Source organism: Opisthorchis viverrini (genome assembly GCF_000715545.1).
Source record: "Opisthorchis viverrini unplaced genomic scaffold opera_v5_171, whole genome shotgun sequence".
NCBI classification, from domain to species: domain Eukaryota; kingdom Metazoa; phylum Platyhelminthes; class Trematoda; order Opisthorchiida; family Opisthorchiidae; genus Opisthorchis; species Opisthorchis viverrini.
Window position 1 is genome coordinate 548,613 of NW_008751829.1, and position 23,916 is coordinate 572,528.

A 23,916-nucleotide genomic window follows, 5' to 3' on the forward strand; every position below is an offset into this window, starting at 1 on the left:
GAGCACTGTGGGATCTTTTTGCCTACCGGTGAAAGGAAGACGGCCTTCACTGCGGAGTTATTTATTAGAAAATGCCAACTGACCAGTTACAGACTATTGGATAGGGAAGGAAAACTCTCATTTGGATCTTATTAACAAAAACTGAACATCCATCTTCTTGACGTGTCTTCTTGAACTTTCCTGGATATTCATTGACTCAAGTCATTCATTGCTCAAATCCAAGCAAATGCTACAAAGCGACTCCACAAATTCTGCAACAGATCTCCCTTTTTAAGAGACGCGAATCAAATTTACAAGAACAACACATGCTATTTGCATGCCTCCCCCGTTATACCGGTATGGGGTCCGCATGCATCCTGCATACGGTCAGTTGTGACACGCAGTCGATCCTAGTAGTGAACATGTTGTCACTTCCTAACTGTCATTCATTGCTCAAATCCAAGCAAATGCTACAAAGCGACTCCACAAATTCTGCAACAGATCTCCCTTTTTAAGAGACGCGAATCAAATTTACAAGAACAACACATAGCGCTCCCTTCAACATCTCCCCCAAGCTCCTTTTTTCATCAAGAAAATGCGTGAAACTTACTCACTGTCCCAGATGTTCAAAATGGAACCGAAATAGCAATCGGACCTCAAATATACCAGGCTTATGAAAGACTCTCCTCCAGTAACCATCAGTAACCATCAAACCTATTTTGACGTTACGTAGATGACACTTTGGTTGGTGTGATCGGTGGGTTTTATCGTGAGCCGAGTCCTCACGTCAAATTTGGGCTTTACTGCAGGCCAGGTGACACCGGTTCCCCTTTTTAAGAGTTCCGCCTGCCAAGCATTCACGTTTAGCTGAGTAGCGCCTCCGAGCACAAAAGAAGAGGGACAAACAATAGCCACTTTGGACGTTGTAGGCAGTCAATTAACTGGAAGGTGTCACCTATCGAGAATATGAATATCACATCCACACTCAATAGAAAGTAAATTGGGATAACCGTTTTTCTGCATATTCTGTAGGCAGCTGAGTCCGTTCGAAGGGTCCCAAAGGAGAGCAAAGTCTTGTATAGAGAAAACACTGCTGGTTTAAAATGGTATGACTAAGGGGCTGCCTCTCAGCAGCTGAAGCCGTGGAATGTGTTTACGTGTACCATGGCCTGAGAAAAACCCAGAGAATTTCACCCCGAACTAGGAGAGCTCAATCGAAAGGTGCACAGCGTGGCTAGTAAAAACGGATATGGTGCACTGGTCAAACTCAGCGACGGCGAGATGCGCACTTGAGAAGGGACACAAAACGAAACTGCAAAGTTTGTAATTGTATGGAATATTCCAAGCTCAGTGTGTAGTGATGCGTACGCACTAGCTCTCACAACGCATTGGTGATATCACTTCAATTGCAGGTGTTTGCAACCAAACCAAATCACCCAGCTCAGTGAAGAAACCAAAGGCCAAAACATAAATTACTGAGATTTTTCAACTTGCCAAGCATTCCAGTGGTATCATAATAGGAGGCGTAGAATGATTGAGCGTGTGCATAGCGGTTTAAGATCAACTGAGCTGACACATGACAATGTGCGTTCATCACTAAAGAAGAGCAATCAACAGAAGTCGTTTGGTTCTGCAATTAACAAATCCACATAGCCCATCCTCCCCATTTAATTTAGCCTAGTACTCACACAGACTAACAAAATTCTAAACGACGTCCAAGAGAAACCATAGACTGAAGTGTTGTTAACCGGAAGAAAATGGCCTCAAATACGACCCCGATTGGTGTTAAAACCCACTCCACCCCACCAGACGACGTAATACTCTGCCACAAACACCACCCAGAAAGAAGTTTTAATTGTCACTCAATACCGATTTGGTGCACTGGTCAAAAAGCAGTGTTGTTGATTGGTTCCTCGTCTTTTTTAATACTCGACCAAATTAGCAGCGTGCTCATTTGGTGTGACAAAGCTTTCATCAACTACTCACCAGATGTTTCTGGGATAACGTCCCTCATATCTTGGACCGTTGAGAAGAACCCTACGCAGATGTAAGGTAAAACTTTTTTCAAATAGCGGATTTTCTGCTCTGAGTAATACTCCTAATTGTTGCCCTCAGGTTATCCGGTTAGATTGATACTTTTTGTCACATTCTTATTTATTATCCGATACGATTTGCTCGGCCAGCTTCAAAACACCACGGAGAACCTGAACAGTCGAATCGAGGCGTCAGAATCCCGTGTTCGTACGTTGGAGCAGGAAAGATCTTATGACCTCGAAGCCACAATGAACAAATTGCAAGAGGAACAGCAGCGGTAAGAATATTTTAGTTGAAATAAATTCATTCTAGTTCTTATGTAGCACAGCTGTTTACGTGTCACATCCGCTAACAACCCGATGACCAGTCACTTGAACTGTCTTAAGTCCTTAAAAGTGCTGTGAACCGCGGTTGGATTATTGACATTTTGATGGAATGAGGTCAAGTTTATTTCCAGCTTTGGTCCGGATCCGCCAGACATCCGACACGCTGCACTCCATTGGGACTCGCTCGTCGACAGAACCAACGCGCGGTCTAATTGGCCGTTTCTGATTGGCGGTTTTTGATTGGCTAGAGATGGTTGCACCAATCACTGCTGCGTCAGCCACATTGGTGCAGTGACGCATGCACCGCTTGCGCGCGCACGTGACGGGACCTCGTTATGCGTACGTACCATCATCCGCACCGCAATGGCATGGGCGGCTGAGCGTTCAGTTTAACCTCGGGGAACCAAACGGTGATCATCACTCACAACCAAATAGCAGGCGAAACAGCAAATAAGTTCAGTACACAAGGTACAGCACACACAAGGTAGTGAGTGAAATAGAGTCGAGCTGGAAGGTTCCGACTTGGACGAGCTGCAGCTTTGAACGGGGTCTCGGTTGCTGAAGACGCGGAAAGAAAGTATGCTGCACGAAACCATCCGCACTCTGTGCTGCAAGTCCAAATAACTTGTTGTTAATGCAAAAGTCTGGGATGAGTGCATGTTACAACACCACTAAGCGCTGAGTTGATACTGGTGAGAATGGAATGCCCAAGATGTGCTTCCAGGCAATGGACTGTAGCATTTTGAGAAAATGTGCATTGTAAAACCTACTCGATTTCATGAGTGTACCGCAAGAAGTGTTGGGTGTACAGGTAAGCCGTAAGGGTTTCATAATTATCCTAAGATATGAGCTTATACCGTGACCTTTGTATTTCTCAGTCATACTACTGAGCAGTTATTTTCACAGAAAGACAAAAAACAACGTTCGATACACATGTAGTAAATAGTCCGGCGGGCCGCGCTACAGATTAAGGGTAATGTATTCCATGTCTCATTCTGCTCTCACTCAGCAGAGAACATGTGCGTCACAAATATGAGCAACGTACAATCTACCAGAGTCCTGGTCTAGTGAAAGATAATTAATCCTGATTGTGGAACTTTTTTCAATTTCCATCATTTTATTAGCCTCAAATTTTTTTATTGTGTATTTCATGCCATGCTCCTTTATCTGGATGGTGCCACGAAAAGCGTAGAACGTTTGCGCAATTTCTATACGTGTTTTCAATTAGGGAAACTTCCGTCGAGCTGTAAAGTCGTTAAGTGCATTCGTGTTCTCCTGGAGAGAACAGTGACGAGGTAATCGGGTACTCGTTGATGTCAACCTGACGAGGCACTGTTGTGAATTGTGCGAGTCAAATGGAAAGCATTTAGGTTGACTGGGAGATTGTCTATCCCAACGTTAATGTTCCACGGATTTTGTCTTCAACCGGATAAAATCGATTCCTCCCAGCTTTTTAGTGTGATTTACTCATCAGTTGCACCATACTTGTTACAAAGGTACTGATATATGCACAACACTGGGAGACTGGTTTCTGGCACATCACTAAACGATCGAATGGGGGTAAAAGTACCTCAAAAGTTTACCAAACTTGAATGGAAGCTGGGACGGAAGTGGTCTTTTGAACAAGGCGTCTAAGTGCATCCAACTGATCTGGCGACAGATGTTTTTGTTTTTCTTTGGTCCTGAAAGGAAAAAGGAGCAAGCAGTTAGTATAAGAGCCACCTGCTACCGGGAATTTAAGATCTGTCCAGAAGGCCTCCGTTTCATAAGAAAATGGAGAGAAGCACTTTCATCGTCACACATTTTGGCTTTACAGTGGAGTTCAAACTCGAAATACAGCGAAGCTCGTGGGCAGAGACAGCTAACTGATCTTTTCCAGATGTGATGTGATTGGTCCACGGTCTCCCTCGGTTTCATTCGCTGGGAGGCGAAACAGCCAACAGGTTACGTGTCGGTAATGTTTCAATGATTGTCCAATGCACTTTATGTAAGCTATTCGTTTTTTTTTATCTCCGATTGTATTCGAGTAAGGAATGATTCTCATATTTCAAGGAATGCTGAACTAACGCGAACCAATGAAATGTTGCGCGAACAACTGGATCAAGCCATCCATGCTAATGAAGGCCTGAGCCAAGATGTAGCTCGACTGACGTTGGCCTGGCGACATGCTGCCCAACAGCTGGACAAGCGCGAAGCCGAATGGAGGGAAGAAGAGAACGCTTTCAATGATTATTTTGCAGCTGAGCACAGTCGTCTGTTGGCACTGTGGCGGGCTGTAGTTGGTCTTCGACGTCAGTTTGGTGATTTGCGGCAGGAAACCGAACGCGATTTGACCCAGGTGGGAAGTCCTTATCATGACGCCTTTAATTTACACTTTTATCTTTCTCGGCTACATATTTTTCGGTAACTCGGCGTCAAACTGATAGACAGGAACCGCTTTTATTGTTTGATGCTCGTAGTTCCAGCACCCGTCATTTGTGAAAGCTTTTTAGGAGACCACGGTGACGTGCCATGTGAGGTGCCGCGAAAAAAATTATAAAATTGTACTGCATCGCATAAAGAGTTTTTTCCGACTATCACGTATCGGTCGTGTCGTCATCCGACAAGGGTCACGAGTAACGTCAGTCTCGCAAGTCAGCATTGCGAGGTCGAGTGTCCGAGGTGAACAAGACAAGGTAGCCTGGAAACATCACAAACGAGAAATTCAGCTGGGTTCCAGATGAGTCTTCCGAAAAACCAAATTAGTTTGCAAATGAATGTATATTCGCTAATTTCGTGCAATTTGGTTTCAATTGGAACATAAGGTTGACGGAAGCGCGGGGACTGCGCCTACCTGGTAAGCCGCAAAAAGGGCGAAACCGGTCGTGAGCTGTTGAGGAATTTTCAGCAACCTTATGAGTAGTACATTACAAAGACAAGGTAGCCTTGAACTTCGCCACGTCAGAACTCCTAATAGCAATACAGACTCACCAATCAGTTTGGTTCAAATTTTATCCGGTGGTCGTCAAATTCCAAAGGATAAAAGAGGCTGTAGGCTGTGGTGTGCTTTCGAGGCCCGACCGATCATTATACGTCAGGACTTTATGCACTGCTCAAACTGGTCGTTAAATTGGAGTCCATTGACTTAGCACAACTTCGAGTTACTTTCGGATAATATGTATTATATATATATATTATATAATATGTATTATTTGTAATTCTCCAATTTCCGCGTACTTTGAAACCAACGCGTCTTTCTCTTTCATCTCCATCCTCCGCACCTACGAAACAGGCTCGAACCGAGTTGTCACGACATGTGCAAAATCTGCAATCTGTTTGCGGCAACCTCGAGGCCAATCTACGAACGGCTGAGGCAGAGTCACAGGCAAATGTTCGTCGGGAAACGAGACATGCCAGTGTCCTTGAGGCTGAGGCTGCCGATCGTGTGCGCAGCCTGACGGAATCCCTGGCGCGCAGCCAGGCGAGGTTGGCGGAGACTGAGAACAAGCTGGCCGAACTAGCTTCCGCTAAGGAGCGCCTCACAACGCAGGTAGTTTTTGTTATTATCTTGAAACCTCTTCAATACACTATGTTACGTTTGTAACGGGCAACCGGTATCTTCGAGCGACGTGTAATACCAGAATCTTCGGGAAGGCAAACAAAGTCGGAGCTAGGTTTCTATTAATGTAAGACAAATTCATAAATTGTACAAGCCTCGACAGTAGATACTCGTCCAAAACAAATGGTTCACTTGGACTACAAAAGTATGAACCAAATAGGCTCCCACGTAAGACACGTGCACAAAGTCGGCCACCAATGGCTGGATGACCTCAAGGTCAAACGAGTGAAGTGGTGGGGGAAAAAACGCACCAAACACAAAAGTGGAGCGGGGTTACAGATAGGGGCAGAATAAACGGGCGCTCGGTATTCGCACAACGGAATTGAATTTTCGAAGGTTATGACGTATCCCTGATGGACTTAAGCAGTCGTCGAAACTTTTAAGCCCCATTTAGACATCCCGGGGTCGCAGCGATGCTGGGAAATTATCCCAATGCTTTTCAACCAGAGGTATGGTTGCTTCAGCGAACAATGAAATTTGGTGAGCTGCAAAAATATGAACGAAGATTGGGACGGTCTTTGGTTTGAGCACATACGCGACAAAATGCAACATTTTTGCGTAGGAAGTTTCATTCCATACGTAAAAGTTTTGCGGCTGAGAGCATTCTGCCGATAATGGGCACCAACAAACGTGGGAAATTTCAAGTGTCAACGTAATGACTGATACACCACCCGCCAACTTCTCCACGTCGACTCAGCGGACGCCCCGGTTCTTGCATTCTACCTATGCTCAGCCCGTTCTTAAGGTACCCCATCAGCCACCGACACGAGTCCACTCCTGCCACAAGTGCCGACTTCGATGGAGTACAAGTAAGCAGTAAGCATAGCCTTCTAATATCCCTCCTAAGAACTCAGGCTAAGTGACTTTTAGTGTACTTGGAAAGCAGTCATAAAACCTATACTATAGTAGTGTTGAGTATCCGTCGCCACTACCTGATCACAGTAATTCACGCATTATTTTTGTCCTCACCTTGAAGTACTTCACACGGATCGATGCATTTACTTCAAAACAGTCTCGGGCCAATGTAAGTAACCAATCCGTAGACAATGATGATAAATCGATTGCGCCCGCAAGGAGATTTATGCACAGAGTTGAAGCTTAAAAGGAAATCAGTAGTAAGACTTATTTGCAGATTTCAAGACAGGTTACTAAACCACTCTCGAAAATTTTTCTTTCATCCTTACGTAGCTTGCTGATCGTGATCGCATCTTGAACACACTGAGTCAGCTGCGTTCGGGGATCAGCCTGGGAAAGAAGTACACCAAAAAAGGGAGGCGTGGTCGCCCGGAGTCGGAAACATCTGGCGATGAAGAGCACGATACAACCACGATCAGTGAAGATGGAGAGGATCATTTACGAGCCACAAAACTGTTGATTGAGCATACTCACGTGATGCACCAGGCCTTGAGTCAAATCGCGCAGGTAACTGAAATCTGATCGCCTGTTTGCTTTGTATTGTAGCTCACCACAGACTTCCAATTATCATGCATTCACTAATAGCCAAAGCTTGCACATCTGCTCTAAAGTAAATCAGATTGCAACCAGCCTGGCTGTGAAGTCACATGGGCCCGATGAACTGCTTTCAAATGATACACTATCCCAGGCCGTCCAATTGCGTCCACGTGACTTTCCGGCTTTCAACTCATCAACTCATTCTGTCTCTGAATCATAGAGTTCTAATCACGTCGCTGTTAAACCCATTTTATTGATTGCTGACTCTGTTGCCTTCTGATTGGTTCTCTCTTAATCATGTGTTTTCTTTGGCCCCTCGCTTCCGCAAACACATACATGCGCATGTTCTGTCAGGAGACGTCAGAAAGAGGCACTCGTTTTTTCCTTCTGTGCCTCGCTTCAGGGTAGAACAGTCGGATTTCTCATAGTTCTTATTCAAAGCAGCTTTTGTTGTGATTAAGTGGTCAGAAAACTGCTAAAGTATGCTGCTTTCTAAAGGGGTGCGAAACACTATTGAAGCCAGTCTAAAGTCAGTGCAGTGCTCAGTACACTGTCATTTAGCACTCAATACACAGATCTCGGATCTTATCAGAGGGATATTTACCCTCGTCTCACCTTTACAATGTCGAAGAGCATTTTCAACCGCGTACGAGATTCTGACCAACAGGCAGCAAAAATGTCTTAATTGGTACACATTCCTACCCATGTGTAACATACTGGTGTAAGTAAAAAATCCGTTCGCCACGAAGTTGGTTAATAGCGGACACCAGCTGAACAGTTACAAGCCATTAGACGGGAAAGTAAACATCTCATATGCACCCTGTTTTTAGAAGATGACATCCTCACGCGTCTTCTAGAACTTTCGCAGACATTGTTGACTATCAAGCAACTGCAAACGAACGCTGTAAACCAGTGCCCTACGTTCTGCGATGAACTCCAACTTCCACTAGGCACGATGCGGAGTTAAGAGAAACCCACATACTACTCACACGCTTCATCAGTAGTATCCACCGTTACACTGGTGCCACCAAATATTTTGGAGAGGAACAGTTATCTCGTTAGAAGATATGCGATGCCTTGTCGGAATGCGGTTTCTCTTACCTACGGTTCATTAAAGAATCAAATGTGAGGAAATAAACCACTGATTCAATCAGATCATGCTCTTCCATCTGAGAATCGTTATTCTTGGCAGAAGCAGCTGCCTGAACCGACCAGGTAGCACCCGCCATCATCACCAGATATCATTCCTTTCGTCTGATCACCCCGGTGCTTTCTGACGCTTGTATACTTTTAAATCCAAGGTTCCCGGACCAATGTCTAATCTCGTTTGGACGGTCGTCTTCCAGTTCTGGCGTAATTATTCCGGTGGGTTCACACCAAAGGGAGGCACTGGACTCGAGTTTCGCTCTTATTAGAGCTCATCAGCATATCCAATAGCCGTGCCAGCATTTGAATTAAGGATACTTGATATCCCGATCAATACAACCAAGACAGTTACTGGGTCATCGTTCGAGGAGACCGGAAAACCAATCACATCGTTCAAACGCGAACACGTTCGCCCTTTCAGAAGTGATAATCTACGTCGGAGGTGCGCTGGGGGATAGAGGTTGCACGTTCACCTCGCATATCAGTATCCGAGATTCATCCCCAGGCAGGGCTTGGCAGCACTGCTGACGAGCTATAATCAGAGGGAAACTCGATTCCAGTACTTCCCCACTTCGGTATGGACTCACCAGAATAATTACGCCATGACAGAATAACAACTGTTCAGATGAGAGTGATGTAAGCACATATCTTGCAAGTCCCAGAACCGATATCAAATTTCTAATCCCCAGAAACGACTTGAGGGACCCGTTCCATAAAACGAGTCCTTGTTTCATTGCTTACGCCTACTACACCGTAGTAATCCCCACCAAGAATTGCTGGGCACAGTCCGTGTCATATCCCTGAGTTTTCCTGCTGCCGCCTCGGAAGAATTACCTGGGAAATGTGTTAATCAAACACTTCCTCGATCAGATTTTGTTGCAACATTGCTTTTTCTGGCAGCTGTGCGATTCCAGCGTTGAGAGATCATGGGAGCTTTTCTTCGGTTTGGCCAAATGAACAAGTACTTTACACAAGTCTACGGCGAAACTTATTATTGAGTGGCCATCAGAGGAATGACTTTGGAGCACTACTGAATCCTCCAGCACCACACAAGTTGAGTGAAGCTCGGGAGTTCACTAACGCCTTTCAGCACGCAACCTCATCTTTCGGAATTGCCGTGCACATCAAAGTGAGCTCAGTCGTAAAGTCAGTGAACATGCTTGCGGATGACTGGGATGTTCTAAGTTGAATAAGAGCCTAGGTAATCTATAGGAGAAGGGATGGTCACCAATACATAGGTAGAAAAAAACATCATAAACGAGAGATTCAGCCGGGTGAGTCTCTCGTCAAAACCAAATTGGTATGCAACTGAGTACCTTTCGGTGATTTCGTTCAATATGGGTACAATTAGAACATAAGGTTGACGAAAACTTGGGGAATGCACTTAAGTGATGAGTCCGAACTGGAAGGGGGAAACCGGTCGTGGGCTGTCGAAGAGTTTCCAGCAACCTTGTGGATAGTTTCCTTTATGGAAATACACTGCAATATCTAGAATATCGTGCCAACTGAATCATGAGGCGGCCTGTGTGCAGCACATTCAGTTGTAGAATATCATAAACGAGAGCTTCAGTTGAGTCTCCCGTGAAAACCAAATTGATCTGCAAATGAGTGTATTTCTCGAAATTAGGACTGTCTTATGAAATCTATGAAGAAGATTTTTAAACCCACGAATTTCTTCGTTTCACGCCAGCTGGTTCTTTTTGGTAGTCCTACTTGATGACGAAGACTATTGATAAAGTGGTACCGGTCTTGGTGAGTGTTGTGGCCACACAATTTCGCACCTCACAAGAATGCAACAATTTGAGTTGAGCTACTTCACAAGTTATCGGATCTATTAAATCAGTAAACACTTGCAAAACCCTACCGAAGATTGGAGTTTTGAAGACAGAAGTTGATGACCGTTCCCACGTTTGTATTGTATTGAAACTCCGATAAAACAAGGGCACATTTATGCGCATTTGTACGCCTCGATGAGAAAGCGCGTGGACATTCAGATCAGAGGAGGAATAGAATCTGAACAGTTCCGCTTTATCGATCCGAACATCCTCTATTCGGACGGTCGAATAATTTGTTTCGTACAGCAGAAAGCGGAAAAGCAGAGGAACTGTCGACTTTCGCCGGCCATTTTAAGTGATGTGTTTGATACTTAAGAGGGCATCTCAATGTTCGGCTCTGTGGTCTGAGTAGGTCTGGGAATGAAATTCGGAACCTGCGTCTAAGGATAACCACCTGAATACCAGCTCGGTCCCGAAATCTGAACCACAGGAGATGCGTAATTCGTTCCGCTTTTTCCTCATTCAACTTTCTTTTCCCAACTGAGTTTGGGATCATTTTTACTCAAGAATGGTGAGGAAAGGGAATAGTCTGGTTGCCTTTCTTATGAACAGGTCAGGGTCACGTGACATAGTTATATTGGTCCCTATCATCTTCTTAGTGACTGGCTACCGCATTTATCCCAGATTTTCTCTAAATACATTGCAACTCAGTAAGATTTCGCTACCGGAGCTCTAGATATCGTTCACCTCTGGTTCAAAGAAGTTCAAAAATGACTAAATCGTTTTTTCGGGTATTTTCGATTTATGAAACGAGCTCGTTCCATTCAACTGTTGAAATTTTGTCTATCCTTTTCCAGTTGGTCATTACGGACTCTGTCGTCGCGGATTCAGATGAGGTGGAAGAGCCATCACTGGTCCTGCAACATCCAGATTGGTCACTTGGTCGCGATTCCACCCGATCCTCGGATCACAAGACCGCGAAATCCGAGGATGACAAGACCAGACCAAGATCCAGTTCTCCCACGCGGACGGTTGACTTTCGTGAGGACGTTGAATCTGATCAACAGGCTTATAAACTTTATGGTATCACACAAGGAGATATCGCTCAACTAAGGCGTCTTGCTCAATCAAAGTACAAGGCAGGCTCCAGCTTGCATTTGGCTGAGTCTACCGTGTCTGCCGTCCAGATGGCTTTGAACCGAAGAGCTGCTCACGTAAGTTATCAGGCAGATTAATGAATATAAAGGACGTGTCACAGACATTTATTTTCACTCTAAGCCTGGGACTGAGCTTCGTTGTATTCCAGGAACTGGTATCATTGAATTAGGCGAATACAACTTCGTGTAAAAGTCAGCTCAATGTAGAGGTCGCCTAACAGAACAAAACAGAACACGTTTTCGAGCCAGTTGGCGTTGGCGTTCGAGGAACTTTAGTTGAAAAAGGGTGATTATGGAAACTTGGCGGCCAGTTTAGTGAATAACAGTAAGACCAGAGGAAGGGTAGAAGAAAGCTTCCCGCTTTCCCGAATTTTAACTACTTCTCTTTTACCAAATCACGGAATATGTGTTTGCCCTTACTACATTGAACCTGGTTAGTTTGATGTTCTGTCTATCCATCAACGGTTTTTTCGGTCATGACTTCAGGTTCTAACAATGACGTATGCTCTCCTCTTCCACTGGATTGCTGTCCCCAGAGTTAAGCTTATTTAACTGGGATCATACTATGACGGGAAGTACAGAATGGCATGGCGCTCGACTAAAAAAGCCATCAACAAACACATCGAAATCGACCCAGCCTGTCGATCACTGCAAGCAAAAGAACCACGGAACTACAGAACTACGCAGATGAGGACAGACTAAAACAGACACAATAGGGTTGAATCAGGCTGAAGTAAGGAAACTGCCAAAAATAGAAACTACCACCTCAACCAACCAATTTCAAGGAAGAGACACCACAACGTAGCACAATCCGGGAATGGATCAATTAAAAAGGGACCTGCAACCCCCAAAATAGCCATCTGACCAACCAATGGAATACGAGGCATACAAACCACAATGCAGCGCAAGTAACGATCGACGCAATAATACTACAAGTAAGGTATATACCAATTAGCCGATCACATGACAAGATATTGGCTACTCTTCAAAAACTATATAAATGCAGCTAGGCACGCTAGGAAGAAATGTTAGCAAACCAATTGCCAAGCTCGGCAAAAAGATCAGCCCACAGTAAAAACCTACGAGCTACCCATATTTCGACAAATCGACAGCATAGCTTTCTTATGCGTGTTGAAAATCAATAACGGTGTAAGGCTCACGTCACATAATCTGGCGTCGGCTCGCCTCCCGATTTACGCGCAAACATTCCAAGTGGTTGGACAAAGTGGAGCTCACTATGACCATCTCTCTGCCGCGAAGACCAGACGGAAAGCTAACAAGTGACGCGGGCCTTTCAGCTGAGAAGTCATCACTCGAAGAACCAGTCAACACCGGATCACGTGACTTTTGGTGCATGAGTACAGGATGAGTGGATCTTGGTCAAGTTTAATCACTGCTGATTGGGCACATCTGGTAATCAAATGAAAGACTGGGATTTCATATCCGCTTAGAAATTTGCGCGATACAAACTGTTATTGGTTCAAACAAGGACGAACCAGCTGTGTGATGAATCTGGTTGTTTCAACATAGATTGATTTCATTTATGGTGGAACTAATCCTATGGTTCTTAATTGTGGATCAGTTCCTGTTGCAGTGATTACAAACCTGGAAAGTGATATTGCAGCACGTGGCTTTACTCATCTCTGTACACAAGGGAAACCTTCCAACCACATCTTTTCATGAGAGGGTCTAATAAAGCAACATCAATTGTGGTGAATTTCGCTAAAAATTGAAAGCTGACCCCTTTGGGGATTTTCAAAAGTTGTTTCTTCATGTTTCTTCACAGCACCTCACGATGCTGTGACGTCAGCGTTTGATACGTCATTTGATTCGAACTACTGTTCCACTGTTGTTTACTCAGCAGTTTTTCATGCCTCCCAACTGCTCATTTCAATTAAGGTCAAATAAAATTGGACACAGTAAAAGGTTGGCATGAAAGTGGGATGAATTGCAAACAATTCGCTGCAGTCAGTGCATTGTAAACGGAGCCGTTGGAGCCAGTTTATGACTTGGCGATTGAGCACACCACCACTGTGTGGATGAGTTAGTCTTGGCTTGGTCTGTGGAACGTGTTTTGATCTAGAGTGTTCATCATCATCGCTCAATTGAATCTCTCGTTTATGAGTCTCCCGTGAAAACCAAATTGATTTGCAAATGAGTGTATTACCCTTCAAGCTGTTGTAGGTAAACAAAGACAGCCAGCGAGATTGTTCATCTTGCCATAGAAACCGTCCCACCAAAAGGACATGCTACGCCATTTTAAAAGTACAACCCTTCTGAGAATACTCGACAAAATTTACAGCATGGCACTTGTGACGTCACAGGTGCTCTTTTAAACAGACAAGTGGTTTTGCTCTGTAGACTCGTTTCTGAATGTCGCTCTGATTGACAATGTGACTTGCGCTCACAGCAGACAGGTTTTTTTTCTAGAACGACAGACTGAAATCAATTAATGAAAGCAGAACGAACTTGCGATGCCAAAGCGTACCAGACGATCTGCTGCCGCCCGTCTGTAAGGTTTGTGTCCATCCATCACCTTCACCACCACTGTTTGCAGGCGAGGGTGAAAACACTGATAGTCAACGTCAGTTCATCCGCCTCAACACGAAATGCCGTCTATCCGAGGCAAATCTGAACCACGTTCACGCACAAGTGATCAGTCGTTGGAATGGGTCACAAGTAAGGCGAGGGGTGTGTTAACGTCTCTCCGTAGGTGCGCATTTCACCCAAGTCGCATACAAGCATGCATGACTCATAGGCAACTGAGTTGCCATGACACCCGCGTATCCATGTCCGCTTTCCGGCTTACACTCTCAAGCGCGCGCTGGCCATCACTCACACCTCTAAACACGTTCACGTCAGTCTAGGCTGGTTTATGCAAGTGTAACGACAATTGCTTAGCCGGTGTCTGAACGACCGGCGGGGAACAGACTGCTCATTTCACTGACAGCCCTACGCGGTTGCTGTAATCAATAGGCATTAGCGCTGATCAAATTAGCTCGGCATCGTACGGGATAGAACGACAAGTACACCCACAAGTAGAAAAGGTCATTTTACTCCAGGCCCGGAATGTAGTATTTACCAGTAGAAAGTAATATGAATCTTTCCAGACAAGCCCCGCCAAAAAATTAAGCCCCACCAACCAAAAAGGATTAGAAAAAAGAGCATATGGGATTTGTACTTTTAGCTTTTGTTGAAGAGGGTGAAATTGGGACATGTCATTAGTGTCCCGGCAGATCCCTCCGAAAATCCACTGCTGGACTCGACCTGCGTGGTTTTTGCGGCGAGATATTAGTGTTTCATTGATCTCGACGTGTAGATCTGGGTCGCTGATAACTGTTGGAGTCTGCAAAAGCCGCCAGTCGCAAACACCAGGAAGAAAGCCCTTCCAGTCAACAGCGGTCATGTGGCTAATAGATAATTCCTCTGAGCAGAATTTGATTTTTGCCAATTTTTGAACCAGTAATAAATGAATAGAATTACTGTCCTAAACTTCATCTTAGACCGCTCCAGCCAAATTGCCTTTCGAAGACCGATTTCTTGTCGACACTGTCGGGCATTACACCGCCACCCGTCAGAAACGATTGAAAGTGTCATTTGGTGGCCGTTGTTGCATAAACGTTGCTGATGGATCACTCCGTAGCTTTGCGAAAAACGTATTGCCGTCTCTTTGTCATGAGCGAGAGTTGAAAGCGTCAGAAAGTTCATGTAAGGTTTTACGTCGGAACGAAGAAAATTTTTGCACAAAATGAGCCTAGATGAGGATAAGGAATCGTTTTCATCAAAAATAGGTCAAGATTGTGCGCGTACCTTAAATTGAGGCTGGCAAATAGTGACGGGGCTTAACTTTTCGCACATGCACTTTTTGCATTAGTGGCGGGGCTTATCTGGAAAAGATCCACCGGTCGATCTGTCGTACCGATCGTTTCCCCGAGAACCTTGACCTAAGTTGTCAATCATCAGCTGAATCTTCCAAGCGCAACTTTGTTCAGTCATTAAATCTTGTATCGTTGAAGGAAACATCACTGTTATCCATTTGTGCGGAAATGACGATATTTGAATGTCATCAATGTCAAAATTTATGGGAACAAACTTTACGGTTCAGCGACAAATTGACGCAGTTCAGTGGCAGCATTGACAAAGAGACACATGGATTCAGGTTTGGACAATTTTAACCGAGTCAAATCACCAAGCGGTTGTCAACCGATCTTTTTGATCCTTTTCTTTCAACATTACAATTTCGTGAAACCTTGGTTGAGTGGAAAGCTAAATAGTTGTTCCATCAGCAGCCTCCCAAAACACTCTAGAGGGTCTCGAACCTACGGCCTGCCGGCTAGTAGTGTGAACACTTAAAAGTTCGGCTGCGAGCGGTAGATTAGTAGTGTGGTTGACTCATACAAGATTTAGAGCCCCCATTCTTTGAGTCATTGAATCACTTGGTCAAGCGTCGACCGTTTCCTCGGGTGCTGACTTCTCAGATGGAGTTTCAATCAGCGGGTGGGCTTTATCTTTTCCCTGGGCTACTTCACGACTGGCTGTGGTGTGAGAAGAATGGAAATTTTTTGGTGGAGATTTCAACTCAAGATTCAAACTACTAGCCGGGAGGCCGCAGGTTCGAGACTTCTAGGGATCACGTGACATACGCACTGCTGACGATTCCCAATAGGGATGAAACGGCTGTCGAGTGCTTCTTGGATTTTCTGAAAAGCTTTTGACCTCTTGCAGGATGAAAACTCTCTTTACCCTACGGATAAATTAAGGTTTGTCCACCGGATGTGTTTGCAGCGCTTATCCAGTTCCGCTTCATCGTGACCGTTATACTACTTGGCAGTATCATGAACCGCTACCGTGGTCAGCATCCGGGGCAGAAGGAGCGGCCATTTTAATTTGCAACCCAGCGATACTACTCATTGTAGCCCCTCTACTAACACAGAGTATGTTTTTAATTGCATTTCCTCTCTTGAAACCTCTGAGGCGAACCACACCGGTTGGCGTCTAGAGGAAATGCAATTAAAAACATACTCTGTGTTAGTAGAGGGGCTACAATGAGTAGTATCGCTGGGTTGCAAATTAAAATGGCCGCTCCTGCTGCCCCGGATGCTGACCACGGTAGCGGTTCATGATACTGCCAAGTAGTCCAGCGCGTCTTTGTACATTAGACCCTTGAATTAGCGTCTATCACTTGCTTAGAACGATTCCGTTGAACAATCTACCCATATGTTTGCGAGCTAAGTGTTGGACGGGGTTTGTTGAAATAAGAGTTACATATAGGTGTAACACACTACTCACAAGGTTGCTGATAACTCTTCAACAGCCCACGACCGGTTTCGCCCTTGTTGGGTCTCCTCAGCTTGCGTCCATAGTGTGTATTGTGATATCTCAACTGAAACATGAGGCAGTATAGTTGAACAAGAACCTCGTAAACGAGAACTTCAGCTGGGTTTAATGTGAGCCTCTCATGAAAACCGAATTGGTATGCAAATGGGTGTATCTGTCGAAGAATATTGTGTAATTTGAAAAGATATGCCTGGGTCTCGGAAACCTCAGTCACATGGCTGTTCATTCTTATGGTGAATCATCAGTTGATGATAAATTTACCGATAGTCTGATCCATGTATTACCAGTTATTTGCTGTAAACCGACCAGAATTAAAGTCCACAGATTGGTATTTGTCACGTTGAACGGTAGGTGTGAACGATATGGAGGGTTTAGTCAAACTTTACTCAACTTTTGCGGAATACACTCATCTGGTTTTCACGGAATACCATACTTTATTTCAATCCCGATAACTTCTCTTAGGTACACCGGCTGAGATTCCGCACCCAGGCACTTCGTGATCAACTTCAAGCACTGGTTCGCCGGTCAGAGGATTTGGAGAACGAACGTCAGCGGGTGAGCGAACACGCAGCGCGCCTGCGGGAGGACTTGGAAAAACAAACTCTGGAAGTGGACAAGCTGGCCCGTGAGCGAGATCGTATCAAACACAGTTTTAAGTGAGTGGCGGCGGGAGGCATCAATCCAAAAGTTGGGTGTTGAGGTTAAATTGAATTAACTCGTTGTTGTGCGTGTGTAACTAATTGGGGTGAAAGTGGAAACGGGTGTTTTTGTGATGCACTACTCATAAGGTTACTGATTCAGCTGGGTTCCAGGTGAGTCTCGCGCAAATGAGTGTAATTCACCAAACGTGCGTTTCCATTCGGCCATGAACCATGACAGAAATCATTTCATCCCTTGGACAAACTTTGTTCGTTTCACGTCGTTTTCAAAGGGGGGGGGGGTTGAATCTGGCTCATGAAACAGAGATGGAATCTTCCATCGAGGTTACTCAACTTAAAAACGGAGTTTTCTAGAGTTTTATTTCAATGATGCTGTTGGAATCACCAGGTCAGAATAGTCTGATTACTTATCCGAGCACAGCTTGCGCGCATTCTGTTAACCCAGGGCTGTGGAAATACCGCATCCTCTGTTGTGTGGTACAAGGTCTCAGGGACTATGTGTAGATTTCTGAACGTGGAAGTTATGTCGCTGGACTCTTTGGGTAGAAGCTTTTCCGTTCGTTTAGTTAAGACATATCAGAAGAATTTGGTGGGTTACACTCCTGAGGGAAAACTACGAATAGTGGCTGTCGGTTTTGGCTTCCGCATGCAACGATGCGTTAGCCAATGCGCTAACATTTAATTTCCCCACATTCAACTTTGTGTATCTGTCTGTAGCCGCAACTATTGTCTCGGCTAGACAAAGCGTTTTGTGGAACCCGACATTTCAACTGACAAGTGATGACAAGTGACGGCTTATCTCAGCAACTGATACAAGAGGGTTGAATAAACGAGACTGCGGAGTTGACAGTTTTCTTTGAATACCAACTGATGTACAAGTGTTCTCTGCGGAGAGGTGCTCACCCCCTGAAGGGGGTGAACTAGCGAAACGATTCTAAAACGTAGCGTTCAGTAATCTTGACACAGCTACTACTTGCATTCCCACCATAGTTTATCCTCGTTTTGAAACGCATTCGTTCGCGGGTTCCCAACGTGATTTTATTCCCTCTTGACCTTCGGCCCAAGTTATCAAATGTAACCAAGAAGTATGATAAACAACTCTTGAAGAATTCACCAAAATTTTCTCATTTCGAACTAGTGGCTATCAATGTATGCTTGCAAAACCCTCTGCCACGATGAGCAACTCTGATTTTTAGGTGAAGCTAAACAGTTCCTTGGACGAACCGTCAATAGAATCGCCTCACTGTTGCTTCACAGATAATGTGAACTGTGCTCAACCCGGTGTTCTGCCTCTCCATGTTCTGGATGGGAAGAACTTGATCTTTGTGACATTACCTTGCAAGCGCAACGAAGTTGGCTTGACGGATCCAACCATCAACCACTTACTCTGTGGTTGCTGAGTTTGGAGTTCATGCGTATCCGCACGGTAAAAAAGCTAAATTTGCAAACAAATAGTTCCGTTTCACAGAGAACGCTTCAAAATAGAAATTACGGAAAGCGATTCTTCTTTCTGGATACTGGTTAGATAGAGGATTTTTTTGTAAACAGGCGTCGATGTATTCCGGCTAATCTGACATAGTTACAAGCTGGTTAGAAAAACGTTCACCTTCCACGCCATGCTCATTCCCAAATAGCAGTTTCCACTGTTGACTACAGACGGTCCTTCATTTAGGTATCATTGTTTCTGTATGAATGCACTACAAAGTCATAAAGCTATGCTGCAGCTTTTATGCTAAATTAACTTACATTACATGTATTATATATACATATATATATCATGTTATGATTATACCACGTCATACACATCTTGAAAATAAAAAAAATCGTTCAGCCGTAACATCCTTCTGGTGCCAAGCTGCCATACCACCTGAAGGAAGCACGAGGGCTGAGATACTGCCAGGTTGCCCAGGCCTAGACAGGGGAAGTCGAGAGGCAGAGGTTGGGTTCGAACCACCGACCTTCCGATCAGTAATTTCGCGCTCTAACCATTTGAACCATCTCGCCCCCCCCCTCTTGCAAATGTTGCGATGCAGACGCTGTGGAAAACTATTTTCAGCGTCTGTTAAACGCTGACTTTCCGGCGGTAATCCGGCCTCAATATCCACTTTTGCTATCAACTAATCGTAGCTGTGAACTGCAGCGCAAGATAGATCTGGAGTAAGCGGTAGTAAGGAGCATCTTGCTGTGGTGCCACACATCCGTTTAGATTACTCGCACTAGTTCTGGACCAAACAGTGACGTGAGCCCAAAAATCTACACAGATTTCGGATGCATTGGCGGCGGACGTGACGAGACAATTCGTAATCGTAAATGGGGTTGGAACGGTGTTAGGCAGAATTCCACACTGATACCTCTTTACCACTCAAAGTTAGGCGTTACTACGACCCCCACAAGATTGGCGAAAATATCGAGCTGCTCGCCGGTCCGGCACAAGGCGAGCTCTGATTGGTCGAAAGTCTGGACCCAACAGCCACTCACGACCCAGTATTCGCCGAATGCCGGTTGCCAATAGCGGATACAGTCAATGGCGTCCGCAGTTTTAGAATGTTGTTGTGGCATACACTTTATATATAGCGCGCTATACCGGTGTTCTTGACCTGGTTTCGGGCTTTAATATACGTTGTGCACCTTTATTGGCTGTTTTTTGCGGTAACGCTGGGCTTGGAGGCTCAGACCGAGAGCTAAGCCGTGGAAAATACCCTTAGTACAAACAAGGGACGTATTCGATGCACCAGTTGTCTATATGTCAGTAACGTATCAAATAATAGGAAAATCAGCTCCGAACGCAACGGGCCTACAAAACAGCCAATGGAATAACCGTTTTCGTTGAGACAGATTTTATTGATTGTTCGTCACTCGTCCTTAACAGGTAAGTTGTATTCTCAGTATCACTTCATTTCGGCCCGCTTGTACGCAACAGTGATCAATAGATCAGCCGGTTCGCACGTTCACTGACTTTTTCTGGTTTGACCAAGCGCACTAGGCTATCAATCGGCTATCCAGACCGGGGTTCACGGTAATAAGAAGGTGTTAAGGAGACTGAGGTCCACAACACTAAAAATCAGACATTTATTTACAAATTCACAAAGATGACTTAAGAGTCGCCAGAACACTTGGTTGCGCACCAAAGGAAGGAGTTGCTGAAATGTTCGTCTCTGCTGATTGGAGTCTGGTCACAGCGTACATCGAAAGTCCATCCGTATTCCGAGATGTCGGTTTGTCCATCCTGGGTTCCCGAAATGAATGAAATTTTCTAGGCTCTCATCTAACAGCGGTTCAAACTGCTTGATGCGTAGTTCACAACAACCCAGATGTCCTTTCACACAGTTGATTGTCTTCTTTCTTGATCATCTCGGTGGCAACCTCTGGTGTCACGTCTGTAAGAAAACTCCAGTAGTTTACGTCGTAAGCTTGGAAGCCACACGCACTACAAACATGATGCTTTCGTCTGCCTTCACGGTTTTGTTTTGTTTGTTGAGTTGTACTGAGGAAGACATCTTATACTTATCCTCCGAAACGCCTTTTCCTTCCGCCTCATTATGTCCCATTCATCTCATACTTTCATCTCTAGCCTCACTGACGAAGAACGAAAGCTGAGTGAAACCACGAGACACACACTTAATGAGCAACTCCGTGAATTGCAGTCGGAGTTGGAGCGAAATCGGTCGCAACTTCATGATGCGGCAAAACAAAAAGACGAGTTAGCTAGTGAACGGGAGAAACTGCAGATTGAGAAAGATAGAACGGTGAGTTTCGTCGGAAAACAGGGATGGTGCCAGATCAAATGTATTTTTTTCACGATAAGCCAAGCATACTCCTTTTATTGATTTCCCCAAGAGGTTGGTTTAGAGAGAAAGGAAATGGTCTGTTTGGAGGGATCTAATCTGAGCGGCTGATATCTTATCTTTCGGTTATGAACGCTTTTCTTTGTTTAAATATATCAACAACTGACTCAATTCATATGGCGCCAAAAATGAGCTAGCGTCTGACTACTCATATCTGGCCTCAGCAATCACTTACACACCATGGTCACTCTACAAGTACATGTGTTCGTCGCTCCAACGGTAGCATTTGGTCAGTACATGCGCGTCTAAGGGACATGGGTTGTAAGTAAAACACATTTCCGTATAAATATCATTTGAAACAAAATATCCGCGTGTTTCCATGGCGAGCTGTCAGAAATGAAGATTGACAATGATAAAACAAATAGTTTACATTGAAGTTTGCTTTCTTCTGGCGTTACCTTCTAGTTGCGTGAACTGTCAACGGTGAAGTCCTCTCTGGAAAATGCTGAGAAGCGGGCAGCCGGCTATCGAGAGGAACTGGCGACGATTCGAGAATCTCTGCGACGTGCTGAACTGGAAAAAGAGGTGTTGAATCAAGAAAAATGTGATGCCCTTGGAACAGTGACACGTGTGCAGACAAGGATAGATGAACTGGAACAAAAAATCTATCAGGTAAGTGGCTCGGGGTTTATCACACTGCGGCTGAAAGCCAGAGCATTAGGAGGAATCAAGAACGTGATAAGATGCAATAAATCAAAGACTCACACACGAGCGTCATAATCACTTTGAGGAATAAATGGGAGAGTTTTCGTAAATTCCATACCTCGTCTGATTATTGTTTTCCCAAACTGCCTTGTTTTTTTAACAAAGATAGTCCGCTTTCATGTACCGGCGAGTCAGGCCTGGTGTCCATGTGCTGAACATGCCAAGAGACCTCGTCATGATCGTTGTCCCCAGAATTTTTACTTGCATTACCAAGATTCGAAAATCCCATAACTGCCTAGACAAAGAGCAGTCGCTCAAAAACGGAAAAAATGTCACAAGTCGCATCAACCTTTCATATAAGAGCTGGTTCAGACCAAATTACATGGATTAAATTGTTTACTTGGGAGTGGAGTAACGTTACACCTGGCCTAAATGTGGTCTAATCCTTAATCCTGCACATGGTTGATCAATCTTGGCCGAACCTGTAGTTTATAGGTTCCGGGTCCCATAGACATTCGTGGGATGTGAACTACCAGAGGCCCCAGTATGGATAAAACAGCCATACAATGCCTCTTTTCTAATAGGTATAAATTGACTTAACAAATCACTCAACATTTCCTCTGGGATTCGTCGCTCACGTGATCACGTTTTCGCGGATACACTACTTATCAGTGTACCAGTAGTTCAATTTAACGCAAAAAATGGTCTTTATCAGAGACAAAATTCAATTGGACTAAGGATCAGGCAGATTATCTCCAAAAGTTTCGCTTGGGTGAAAACGTGAAACAAGAGGAAAAGTGGTCCGGATTTCTGAGAAATGTGAATCATAACACTGTAAACTTACTGATGGTGTATGCAGAAGCTTTTGGAGTGATTCGCACTTCTTTGGCCCGTGGAACGCACACATCCACGTCAATCTTACTTTACGCGACTTGGGAGTCTGTCCAACGTAATTTTCTCAAACTAATCTGCTTACTAAATAATTTCGATATGGTTCTTCCTCAATACATATCGCTGTATCAATCGTCCATGGGCGAGCGAGCTCGATTTTCAATGGCGGCCCGTTTACTGGACACATGTGCGTAGCTGAGATGAAATAAACGGTTTGGATAAAGCGGAATGTGTTACTTCACGCAAACTGCCAATGCGAATGTAAACTCGAGGCAATGAGATGAAAGGCCAACCGATAGCCATCAACCGGTTACTGGATGACGACTCTCTGCTTGGTGTCTTTGCACATAGGCAACTGGTCCATACGTCGATTCCACCTAAGGGCTACCTCACTTCACAAGACATATCGCCGTATCAATCATCCATGGGGGACGCACATACCCCGGTCGTTTAGGTAGAATGAATAATAAGGTGCTACACTCAAGGGTATCAGACGCTATCATTTTGTAGTTTACTCACGAAGTGGAGTGTTTCGATTAGAAGGGGGATAAAACTTATTTTAGACATGCTGGTGATCGGTAAGCACCCTGCGTAGATAGGCGTACTCACAAGCTGTCCATGTAGGCGTGTATGGTCATACCTAGCATATTAGGGCAGTTTAGAGTTGAGGTTTGCTGTACCAGAAAGCTCCTCAGGTCTGTAAAGAACGCTCACCGGGCTACTGCGTCAGCTGTAAGCTTTTTTCAACAAAGGCTTAACATGAACGCAACACATCCGGATAATTTTGGCGTGACGAGTCTTAGCTATTGGTTCAGTGATTCTAACTCTTTACTCGGTTCTGCATCTCTGGGGGAACTGAACATCTAAGTGGACTCTGTTATTTTCCGGTGGTACCATTAAACAGAAGTTTCAAGATGGCAATCCTACATGTCAAGGTAGATTTACGATATACTACAAACTATCGATACGGCGGCCTTGAAGCTACTCAAACACAAGATTATACTTCATCCTTTAGCGGCACTTCGTGGGTGGTTGTTAATTTCTCCTGCCGGCCAATTCTGGTTTAGAATGC

The 23,916-nt window shown here is 44.7% G+C and overlaps 1 protein-coding gene across 1 annotated transcript in view; it reads left to right on the forward strand.

Annotated features, from left to right (window-relative positions):
* Nucleotides 1–2,094: 2,094 nt before the first annotated feature.
* Nucleotides 2,095–23,916, forward strand: part of T265_14303 (hypothetical protein) — a gene marked incomplete at both ends in the record, with an annotated part of 76,399 nt that continues 54,577 nt past the window's right edge. Inside the window, 8 exons of the mRNA XM_009173030.1 lie at nt 2,095–2,290; nt 4,392–4,677; nt 5,611–5,868; nt 7,126–7,359; nt 11,168–11,524; nt 17,267–17,460; nt 21,035–21,209; nt 21,714–21,920. Coding sequence (XP_009171294.1) covers nt 2,097–2,290; nt 4,392–4,677; nt 5,611–5,868; nt 7,126–7,359; nt 11,168–11,524; nt 17,267–17,460; nt 21,035–21,209; nt 21,714–21,920 — 1,905 coding nt within the window. The remainder of the gene's footprint in view (nt 2,291–4,391; nt 4,678–5,610; nt 5,869–7,125; nt 7,360–11,167; nt 11,525–17,266; nt 17,461–21,034; nt 21,210–21,713; nt 21,921–23,916) is intronic.